Below are 11,951 nucleotides of genomic sequence, written 5' to 3'. Positions count from 1 at the left end.
GTACTGTATTCTACTATTAGTATGTTTGTCCTACCTCGCTGTTCTCTACATTCATAGCGGCAAAGAGCTGGTTGTGGAAGGGAAAAGGTAGAGAGAAAGAAAACGAACATGAATGTGAAGAGGAAAGAGATGCTTTCTTATGCATCTTAAATAAAGTTTGCCAGCTGCTTCATTTAATAATGCATGCAGGCTAACAGGAAAACTGACTGAAAATGGAAAATAGGGTAATGGTTAAAATTCTTTGTTTATTTGGCACTAACAAATCTGGGGGAAAAAAGATGAAAAATATTTTTCCTAAATGCTTTAAAAATATAGTAATCTTAAATAGGTATTTTAGTCATAATGAAGAAAGGAGTGACATAAAAAATTGTGTTTTTTAAAAATAGGCAGTGTATTGCTTTATTGAATTCCATACAATTGTAATCCAGGAAGAGAAAATAGTATGAAATTGACCTCTGCACAGAAGAAACTTTGGAAACCATGTGGCTCCCTTTTCTACAACCTGCAAAGGACACTTTATTTCTATTTCACAGTGTGGAGAACTAACAAAATCAGTTGATTTTTGCCTCTTCTGTGAAAGAGCAAAGTGTTTGGCAAGAAATATTACCTGAAATCTCACCGAAGAGCTTCTGCAGGTTTTGGAACAAAACTTCCAAGCCTTCTCTCCTCTATGAACATTTGGATGCATGTGAATTTTTTTTGTGAAGGAATTAGTACAGTTGCTTAATTCTGAACTCTCTGATAGCTATAGATCAACTGAACTTTTAAAAAGAGCTACTGAAAAGCTAAATACCCACATATAATATGTACATGCACTAATCTAGAGCCTGTTTTCCCTTTCCTTGTGTACAAAGAATTTCTGTCTGCTTTAGCACTGGTTATTTCATAGGGGCCTCTATGATCCTTGGTATGACTTTCACTGCCCATTTGCACTTGAGTCATGTGATAGTTTTGTATAAAAACCTACAGAAATGTAGGACATTTTATGTATAAACAAATGAGAGTGGGGAACAAAAAAGCCAACACAATTTGAACTGGAAATAGCACATGCTAAAATACAACAGGAAATTACTGAAAGTAAGATGTAAAGCGAAAATGGCAATATATTTTCTAAGAGCATTTATTTCACGTTGACAGTCCAGCCTAAAGAAATCTATGAAATTCCAATTCTATTTATTACTTCAGTAAAAAAAGTTATGCAGATAATTTGTCATACAGCTTATCCTGGCTGAATAGCACCTATTTTTTATTGACTTGTGTAGTTTGACTTCTGTCTAGAAAGAATATCCTGCAAGAATTATCATATTTAGTTAAGGTGGACAGGAGGGTAGTCCCATCTGTACAGGTAGACATCCTTTCAAAATAAAAATCTGGTTTTGTAATGGCCATATATAAGGAACAATCTGAGGGCATGGGATACCAACAGTAAGTTGTACAGATTTGACTTAAGTACACTTCTTAAATATTTAAAGCTATGTAAGTCGTAAGTCAATACATACACATTTTGAGCTTATATGGAGTCAAATACAACACACATGAAGGTCTGAGTCACGTTACTGCTGTTATTGCCATATCTTATATTGGTGCTGAAGTGGAGAAATGTGCTGGGGTTTGCTGTGGTTATTTTTAAGAACAATTTCGGAGTTCTGTGTATATCAGCAAAAGCCATGATGAAATTTTGTATCTTATGTCAAGTAATCCTTCTTTTTTGTCTTTGTAGATGTTGATGAATGCCAGGCTATCCCTGGAGTCTGCCAAGGAGGAAACTGTATTAATACAGTAGGTTCGTATGAGTGCAAGTGTCCTGCTGGTCACAAACAAAATGAGGCAACTCAAAAATGTGATGGTAAGTGATGCTGTCAGAGAACATACCTAAAAGGTGGTTAAGTAATGCATTAGAGTGCTTTAGTCATGAAAGAAAAGGTTCTGAATAGTTGCAGTGTCCGATCTGAACAGACATAAGATATAACATCATTGTACTGTGCTTTTTGTTTTTTCTTCACAGCATCGTCTGTTTCTACTTTGCTGTTCATATTTTGCATTAGATGTTTTTTTCTGTGGGTGAAGACAGTGTTCATCCTGTTTCAAAATTTAGAACTATCGATAAAGAGTGCATCTGTGAGCAGCATATAACTGCAACTGAGTAATAAGGATTTTGTTTGTTTTCTCAAAAATATCCAAAATATTCTAGTACAGGTAGGTATTTTCAGCCTGCTGACTACAGTGTGAAAAGCAAATGTGGCAGTTTTGGCGATGGATGTAAGAGATTACTGCTATGTGCAGTTTGTGTTGACGAGCCTGAGTAAGTAAAAAATACATAGGAAATGTTGTTCTTGTTTAGATGAAAAATGAAATAGACCATGTTTAATAAGTGTAATTTAATAAACATAGACCATGTTTATTCAGTAAACATGTTGATATAATTAAGAGCAGCAATTACGTATAGTTTAAAGGAATGCAGTAGAAAATGGCTGAGTTTTTGTGGGTTTGATGAAGACTTCACTGATTTGAGTGAATTTGCCATGCCTTTGAAAGAAGTCAGAACTCTCAAACTTCATCCCAACCAGTGGGTACCTTCACATTCAAGTTACACAGATAAGACGACTGCTTGTTCAAGGCTTTGGCTTGTGGTTAGGTGGCAATTTAAGTATGTTATCAAATCACATTATACTCAGTATTCAGTTACAAACAAATACATGGTTTGTAGCCAATTTTGGAAGTTGTCTCAGAGTTTTCTTAGTTTTGCATACAATACAGAATTCACAGAAAAATTAAGTAATACAATCCATTTGAAAATCACATATTATAAGTGAAAATGTTGCATCTGGTGTTACTGCAAATAATACCGAAGAGTAAGTAAAAAAAATTTCCAAAGGTATTTTTCTCTGGTCTGACCTCCACCCTCTGACTGTTTTTTTATGTTGACTAGTTTCAATTTCTGCTCGGTACACAATGATATTCCTGTCATGAGTTTTTCTAGGGGAAACTTGGCTATACCTTGTTAAAACCTTCCAAGAAGCACTTTGCAAGAAATAGAGCTGCAACCATAGAAATAGAGCTTTTCTTAACATGGTTGAGGAGAAATAGAAGCAGATTGCGTATGTGTCTGTGCATGCACGTGTGTATATCTACCTAACCATATACAAGGGTATGCTGATAGGTATCCAGCATATGCACAGAGGTTTAGGGCTCTGCAGGGAGCAATCACATCCACAGGGAAAGCAGGTTCATTTGAACAATTTTAGAAGTAGGGGAACACCAGGAGCCTTGCTGAGATACTGGGAAAAAGAGTCTCTCCATACCTTGAAGACTGTAGAACAGTAGAAGAGTTGTAGAGCAACAGAACAGCATGGCACCATCTCCACAGCCTTCTGCAGGATCAAGGGAGAAACCAGAAGGCACCAAGTGGAGTGAGGAATCGTACAAAACAAGATGACTGAAAGGGAAATTTGTAATAAGAGCCACTTTGATTAGGAGAATTAAATCCAAGGCGTATCATCTACCCTGTGCTGCATGGCAACCTGTGAGGAACAGGGCTAAACATAAAGTGGGCAGCACATCCTAGTAAAATCTTTCATTTTTTGTGGGAGACAGAATGGGAATGTAACCATGGGCAAGAGGTAGTGGGATTTTTCTTGCCAGGCAGGCAAACAGGAAGGACTGGCCCTCAATGAGGCATCAGCATATAGAAAGGAGAATTGTAATTGGAAGAAAAGGAAGAGGGCAGGGTGCTTTGTTTTCCCTTCAGAAGACCCCTCCTTTGGGCTTGCCCATGTTGGAAAAAGTGGAAAGGAGGTAACTCGGATCATGCATCCACCGCTCCTGCTGTTTTTAGAAACAGACATCACGCTTATCAGCTTGTGAGCATTTACTTGGCTTCTTTCTCCTCTCCACCTGTGTGGAAAGAAGCCCAAAAGTTGAAGCATCCCTTTCCATTCATTGCTAACTGCAAAAACCCCAGCTGCTGTTGGAATTGCCTGCCGCTCGATCACTGGCTCCTAAAATTGTAACTTCCTTGTTAATTGTAACGAAGGGTGCGGGGGCATTAGTAATAGATGAATCAGAACACAAAGTATGAAGATGTATGGTAATAATCCAACTCTGCTTGCTTTTTTCTGATAATGGACTGTAATCATTTGGAAAGGTAAATTGGCAGATATCATTAACAATTACATGCAACTTAGTTTATGACTAAGTTCATATAACAATGTCTGGCACCACTATCAGGTCAAACATGGTGCCATACTGATGTGGATATATAACTTGTGCACCAGTGCTAACTTGTGTCCTACCAGCTCGGAGCACAGGCACAGTGAACTTAACAGCTACTTATACCCACCTGAAATCTGACATATACCTGACATGATTAATTTTGTTAGTATCTTAATCCTGTCATTAACTTCTAAGCAATGTACTTCTGCAATGGTTACACAACATTTAGGAAATTAATAAGCACCTACTGTTTGCAATTGTCTTTGCATAACTGGCTATTTTTACCATAATTTTGTGTTATGTGGGATATCAGACAATAAGTACAGTTATCATGATTTTGAAAAATCCTAGCAATACAGTTTATCTTTCAGTAGAATTCAAGCTTAAGTTTACTAAGCATTGCAACATAAAGTACACAAAATTCAGAAACATTTTCCTGTAATTATGCCATTAAATATAAACAACTATCAGAAAAAAAATTTGCAAATGTTGAATGTTTTCCAAAATGTGACTGTGATGCCTCACTTGAAAGAGTGGATTTGAAAGTATTAGAAGTATAATCAACTCATCATTTCAAAGCTGAAGCAAAACCAGCTGTAATTGCTAAATAAACATGTAGTGTATTTGATTGTGCAGGCAATGTATAGATTGGAAATGTATGCTTTGTTGTTATTAATCTTGGATTTGTGTTGTCAGTTGCAACACATTTCATTGGAAGGCTCTTACTCAAATTGGTATTCTTTGAATTATATCTGTTTATTTTGGCGGGACTCTTTCAGCTTGAGACTGTTTAGAACTTTTTATAGTATTAAATGCAATGGTTACTTGAATGTTAGAGAGTAACTTTTATGTTTTTTGGTGAATAGTTACTTACCCTTGTCCATTAGAAGTACACTTGTTTTTTTGATTCTCTCAGTCATGATGTATTTATTATTATTCCATGAGACTTGTACAGCAGGAGTAGGGCAATAGTGCTTTTACCCAAGCTGGCTGTTGAGGTGTTAGTCCTAAAAAAAGGTATTTCTTATGTGATAAATATATCATCAGAGCAAAGACAGCATTTGGATATCTGTTATGATGGACTACTGTCTCAGTTCAATAAATGAAGTCCTTGTTCTGATGATGTCTGTAATCTGCTCATGGCAGTGCTCATGCTTTACTGCTGTTAACCCTAGAAGAGCTCCACGTGAAGGAGACCTGATACCTCCTCTCAGCAAGGATGCAGTTAAAATACATCAAATAGATGTTTTCATAGAGATCCAAAAAATGCAGGTCATTTTGTATATGTTATGTTTCTGCTTGGCATCTGTACTCCAGCTTTGATGCCAAAAGGAGAACTTAGTCAGTGCTTTCTTCTGAAAGTCCTTTCTTCTGAAAACAGTAATTAAAGCACTCTTTGTATTCTACTTCTTTAACCTATCTAAAGCTCTGCCTTAATTGTTAAAAATGTTATTCAACAGTTCTCCCTGATAGTATCCACAGGAAAAGGAGAATGTATTTTTAACATATATCTGCTTAAAAATTTGTGATGCTTACGGGACCGTGCATAATAGAAGTGAAATATCATCTGCAGTCTGAAATATTTGCTGTTATTTCATAGTTTAGTAATCAATGGGTTTTCATTTCCAGCTTTGTTGGCAGCCTACTGCAGAACAGGTCATATGCTCTGGCTTTGTTTCTTCTAAGCCCCTGCCACTTCTGTCTGTGGCAGAAGTTAGGTACTTAGTCCCTGATCACAGCTTCCCCACTAGCTTCCCTAGTCACATAATACCCCACAGGGAATTATGCAGATAACAACCCACAGTGCCCAGTTTGTACCATTTTTTCTGGGAAAAAAAACCATAATGAAACTGTTACTTGTCCATTTCCCCATGCTTCACAGTCAAGGTGGTAATATGAAAATTATACTAGCGTAATAGCATGCTTACATTATTCTAAGAATGGAGCACAGAATGAAAGCCAAGCCATGGTTTTATTCAGGCTTTTTTTTTTTTTAATAAAGGTTTTGAGAGTTCATAATCTCTCAGTGTGAGATTTATAGGATAAAACTATAGCCAGTCCTTCAAACATTTACACTTTCAGTTGGCGGTACTGGTCATTTGAGTCAAGTTACATCATTTTGTATCATATGTATTGGGCCATTGGGGAGGATATAAGGAATTGGTCTCCTATGAGTTACAGCCTGTGTACAGAGAAATTATTTAATAGAAACTGCATTGTTTTAGTGAAGTTTTTTATTTAAAACATTATATAGAAGTGATGTAGTATGGAGTATTCTGCTCACTCCTTTCCCTTCTTTAAGTATGGAAAACCAGATCAAATATTACTTGCTGGCTACAAAGGGCAAAATCCAAGCTGGAGTCAGTAACCAGGCAAGGCTTCAGTGTTCAGAGGCAGAGGCTGGAATCTTACACTAACTACTCAGAACTTCTTTATTTAACAGCAAGTCTTCTATTTAAGAAGGAGGGATTTGAGATCTCCTGCTATATTCTTTGCCCTTAAACAGCCAGATGTATTTCATGGGTTAGGGTTTTTTCTCCTGTTGTTCCTCCTGGAAACAATAGCTATCATTAGAATAAGTAGGAATGTTCACGTTGTGCTTTTTGTGTCATGATGGATTTTGCTAGAACTATGCTAAGCAATAAACATTGCTTTGCTAGGCTATTTGCTTGCATTATATTCCGTTATTTCTTTTTTTAAAAAAATCCATAAGAAGGCACGTTTGGTTTACTGGATTTATTTTGAGCCTCAGATTACGGTTTACTGACACAGACCTTTCAGAAATTAATGGCAATTGTATATCAGTAAAGAGGGTTTAAAGGATTTCCAAAGCACATAAGAACAACTTTTATGTGTAACTCTGTGTATATGCCCTTGTGTAGAAAAGTAACTAGGTAGCTTAGGCTATTTGGGAAAATATGACCTTTAAAATGAATCCAGCTCAGGGTTCAACATTACTGATTTTATTTATAAGTTTTTCTATATTCCTGATTTATAGACTTTCCACAGTAGTCAGGACAACTCCTTCCACTACTGGGCAAGTCATGGAAGGATTCAAGGAGTGGGCACAGAGCTGAAAAAATTTGGAAAAGGACATTACAGGGGTTGTATCAAATTCCAAATATCCAGAGTGCGTGTGATGTCTTAACTAAACAAAAGAAAATCCCAAACCCTTCTCTTTTTTGGCCTAAAAGTTTTGATCTACAATATATTGAGTTTTCATTGTCTTTTTAGGAATGAAATTCTGTTCGTTTTTAGGATGTTATCTTGAGAATTAATGGAACTTACATCTGTGGGCTGTTCAAAGGTGGATTGTATATAGATAAATTGAGAGGAGAAATAAGTTTTTGGTTGTGCTTGCTGGTTTACATAAGAGGTGGACTACTACTTATTAGTACTTCAAGGATCTAATAAATGTGTTCCACCTACCCATCTCAAATCGACAATGCATCATACTCCTTGACTAAATATAGTTAGTTATAACACCCTTTACAGTCAAAGGTGTTGTAGGAGGTAGGATGCTTCTGATGCTTTTCCAAAAAGTTGCTGTTACTATTGACATCAAAGGGCTTAGGAGTATATGATGCAGGCTAACTCCTTTTTTTAAAAAATGTGGCACCAAAACACAAAGAACCTTTTAAAAGAAATAGTTCTATTTCTGGTTTTCCTGCTTCAATGTGTAATTTCATTATACTGTGTGTAATTCAGATTTGATACTACCAGGTATTACTATAGGCTAAAACTATTTTCAGGGAACCCTTTTTCAGAGCTCAACAGTTGAGAGCCCCTTTTCTGGTACTTTTAATTCAGTTATTCATAAAATCCTGCTTACTGTAGCAGTAAAAGTCTTGAATTCTGGATGACAGGTAGCCAGGCTGGGTTTTTTTGGCAGAAGCTGACCTATTAATACTCACACCTGCAAAGTTCATGTCACACATTTAAATTGGTTCTCACATTGAGACTGGCTTTCTCATCTTGTGTGCAACATTAGAACCGCAGCCGTTCACGCCATCAGTCTTTTTCACCCTTAAGACAGCATCTCCTCTTACTATCTTTGGAGCATTTTCCCCAAGACCATTAATTTATGTATTTTGGAGGGGGGAAGGGAGGAAATTGAGTAACTTTTTCAATCAGCCATCCTCAAAATAGCTCTTCCTGAGGCAAAGTCTCAGAATTTCCAGTCAGAGGTAACAGAGATCTTGTTGAAAGAATTGCACATGCAAGAACCAGGGAGGGAGAAGGAGAGACAGAGATTTAGCTCAAAAACTAGTGAAATAAAAAATCCGTTGACTTGGTACGGCTCCAGTAAGTAAGAAAATTATTCTTCCACAAGGGTTCTCCGTGTTAATTGGTTAAAAAAACGTTTTTCTCTCCACATGGAGAAGACTGTGGAGTCTTCTTTCCACTCTGGTCACTGCCCAGATTTCAGGAAGGTGCTTCCTCCCTTCCCAGCTCCCTGTCGTTCTTGGACGAGAGCCCTAGACAGTGTTAAACTCCTGTGCATGTAGCCAGGTGAGAAGGATGGTCTACGTCCTGCAGCTTTGCAGAAGTGGCTAACTACTTCCTTCCTATGTCTTTCGCTTGCCCGTGCTGCAAACTCCACCTACTCATTACCTCAGTGGGCTTTGTATGGTACGACCAACTAGTTTGGAATTTGGTTTCCTTTGGTAGATCAGGTGTTGTGTTCTTGTAACTAAGATGACTGCCTTTAAAGTAGCAGGTACGTGTGCCAAACAGAGTGAAAATGAAGGGGAAACTTTCAGTTTTGAAGTGCCTGCTGGTTTTAGGGCTCAGATTTTCATAGGTTCCTTTTTCTTGTGTTTCTTTTTTCTTAGGTATAGTAGCTGCTGTTGTACCTCACTTGCCAAAAAAACCCTCAAAATAGATGCTATGAAACCTATAAGATTTAAGACCCACTCTCCAAGAGAGTGACTGAATGAAACAGATATTTTGAAAATGCTATGTAACTAGTTCCTAGCACAGGGAATCTTAAATTTAACGTGCTTATGTATCACTGGTGGCAGTTGCTACCAGCTTTATACCATCCTGTTTGTGTGTACAGCATTTGCATCTTCAGAAGGTGTTTCCATGCTGGTAAATTGTGATCACCAAGCTGGCGAGATCTTTATCAAAGTTTGGGTGCCTCTGAACTTTCTAATTAGTCATGGAATTTATTTTTGGAACCACTAGAGTAGTGATGGAAAAAGGTAGTGTAGTATCTCCTTGAAATCGAAGGTGTACTTCAAGGGATGGTAAAATGAGGGAGCTTTCTTGCATAAGCATCCAGTGGCTCTGCCATCGGGAAGGTGTCACTTTCCGAAAAAACCTCCTCCTGTAGAGTCCTCATTTCGTGCAATTTTCTTACCTGTCTTTCTGACATGATGTTTCAGACTGTGTGTGTACACAGAAGACAGTATTCATGTTTAAAAAACTTACGGGTTGTGAAAAACCTGTACTGCATCAAAGATCTCAACAAGGCATGCAGCCGGTTCTGGTTCTGTTTTGATTTACACACGTGGTTTCATTTCATTGGATTAAATCAGATGGTAAGCAGTTCACCACATTATATATGTTGTCTTTAATATAGTAAATTAATGCAAGATTTCAGAGATTTCCTGGGGAATTATTTGGTTTTGATTTATACCATCATTTGGAATTCTGGAATCTCTACAGTGGGTAACTATGAAGTCTTAAGTGAAAGCATTATTTCTTAGGAGTGTTTTGTTTTAGCAAAAACGACACTTTCTTTTGTACATACTTGAGCAGACAAAATGAGGGGAATAGTTGTCATCATTTCATAAATATTTTAATGTGAAATTTAAACTTTTTGTGTCCTATGAAATGCTTAAATAACCTTATTAAAAAGACAAAATTTTCACTTCCTCTGATTCTGCTTCATAGTGCAAAACAAACAACAAAGGCCACAGGATGCTTATATGTATGGACTAGTTAGGAAGTTTGAAGATATGTTACCTGTAAGAGAAATTCTTTTCTACAATGACACTCCAAATGACATGCCAGTGAGAGAGGGATTGTTTTATTCATACCTCCACTTTACAAAGAACAGTTTTCACATTCTTAGTAGCCTTGTGGCAAAACTTAATTTTCCTTTCAGTAGTTGAATGTCCTCTGTAGATTCATACCTAAAGGGACTTTTTCATGGGTGGACCTTCCCACAGTGAGGAGTTACCTTTTTAATGTAGTCCCTGTGCTCGCCAGATCTTTTTGACACTTCCTTTTCTTGAGTTTTCAGTGTGGAGAATGTAGCAAGGGAGGGAGCAAAGTATTCACTACATAACAGCCTCCTAAGAAATAACACCTGCTAAAGTTTATTTCTCAAGTAGTCATTCATCTCAAGAGAATTCTAGAGTGACAGGTCCAAGGAAATGATAGGTCTGTGTAAAAGCGCAAGGAACGGTCTGTGGGGTCCCAAGGCTTTCTTACAAGGAATGTGAAGACCTTCACAGTGTCATCACAAGATAATTTCGGTCATACGCTCTTTCTGATGCTTCTCCTGCATTATTTGACATGAGGCAGTCTGGGTTCAACAGGCTGATTTTTTTGTTTCGATTTTTGTTTCGCAGTATGAAAGCTAATTTAAATTAACACTGCATCCGGATTTTTACAAACAAGTTAAGCCAAAGTCTTGTACCTATGACTACTTTTGGTATCAAGCCATGCAAAACCCGTGGTATCATATCATTCCGACTGGAAAACATAACTCATCTCAAGCTAGTTAGAAAGTTGGCCCACCTTTTCCCATGTTTTCTCTGAATGCCTCCCATGTTAAACCTGGGCCACAGTTCACATTCACGGAATGCCAATCGAAAAGCTAAATGTACAGAGGTCACTTAAAAGCAAAATTAGGTTACTAAAATGACTCTAAAAATATTCATATGTCTAAAGATGGTCACAGTTGTAGAATGAAGTGGTTACTTAAAATGGCTTGTTTGTATAAATGGTCATGACATAGCCTTTACTCTCATGCTGTTCTTCCCGCTTGTATTTCTTCCATTCCAGTTTGCTCTGCTGTGCTTCACATCTGTAACAATACAGTCGGACTGCTTCCTCCTATTGCTTCTCATTGTCTCAGCTCCTCATTTTGCTTCCAGTTTGTGCTGGGACAGCACACAGTGTTCTCAATCCTGGTGCCAAGTGCCCTAGCAGCCCCTTGTTACATACAGCAGCTCATTCATCAGCTTGATGACATCTCACTTTATACATATTTACATACAAAATTGTTTCAGTGTTCAGATGAGACCACTGTTTTTAGTTAGCAGAAACATTTGAATGGATTAAAAATACCTGAAAAAAAGTAAAAATGCAACATTTGGTCGCATTTGAAGACCGTGGCCAAAATTCTTGCTTACAGTTGGAGTATTAGAAGGCCAGAAAGCAGTCAGATCTGGTAAGCAATATTTCTGTGGTCGCAGAAGCCCAGAGCTGTCATGCTTGGCTGCTGTACCATCCTCCTGCCTTCAGTTCAAAAACAGGATATGTATTTTGGTATTGCATTGTAGCTGTTGTGTGCTTCCTAGAGGTGGCACTCTGTGTGTCATTTAGAGGAAATCCCAGACTGCTCTCACATACTCTGTGACTTGAAGAGGTGCACCGCTTGAATGTATAAAGAAAGCCTCCATTAGATGGCAAACAAAACTATCTGCAGTATGCAAACACCAGCAATATGTTATTCAGTCTGAGTTGAATAACAACTTCATTTCAGAAAAGCTCTCTTTCCC

At 37.6% G+C, this 11,951-nt stretch overlaps 1 protein-coding gene across 1 annotated transcript in view; it reads left to right on the top strand.

Moving 5' to 3' along the window:
- FBN2 (fibrillin 2) overlaps positions 1–11,951 on the top strand; it is a 183,735-nt gene that overhangs the window by 51,452 nt on the left and 120,332 nt on the right. The window contains exon 5 of the mRNA XM_009319652.1: positions 1,721–1,846. Within this exon, the coding sequence (XP_009317927.1) occupies positions 1,721–1,846 (126 nt within the window). The remainder of the gene's footprint in view (positions 1–1,720; positions 1,847–11,951) is intronic.

The sequence above is a fragment of the Pygoscelis adeliae genome, unplaced genomic scaffold (genome assembly GCF_000699105.1).
Source record: "Pygoscelis adeliae isolate BGI_AS28 unplaced genomic scaffold, ASM69910v1 Scaffold110, whole genome shotgun sequence".
Taxonomy (NCBI): Eukaryota; Metazoa; Chordata; class Aves; order Sphenisciformes; family Spheniscidae; genus Pygoscelis; species Pygoscelis adeliae.
Note: the sequence above shows the minus strand (reverse complement) of the source record. Positions and strands in the feature narration are given on the sequence as shown.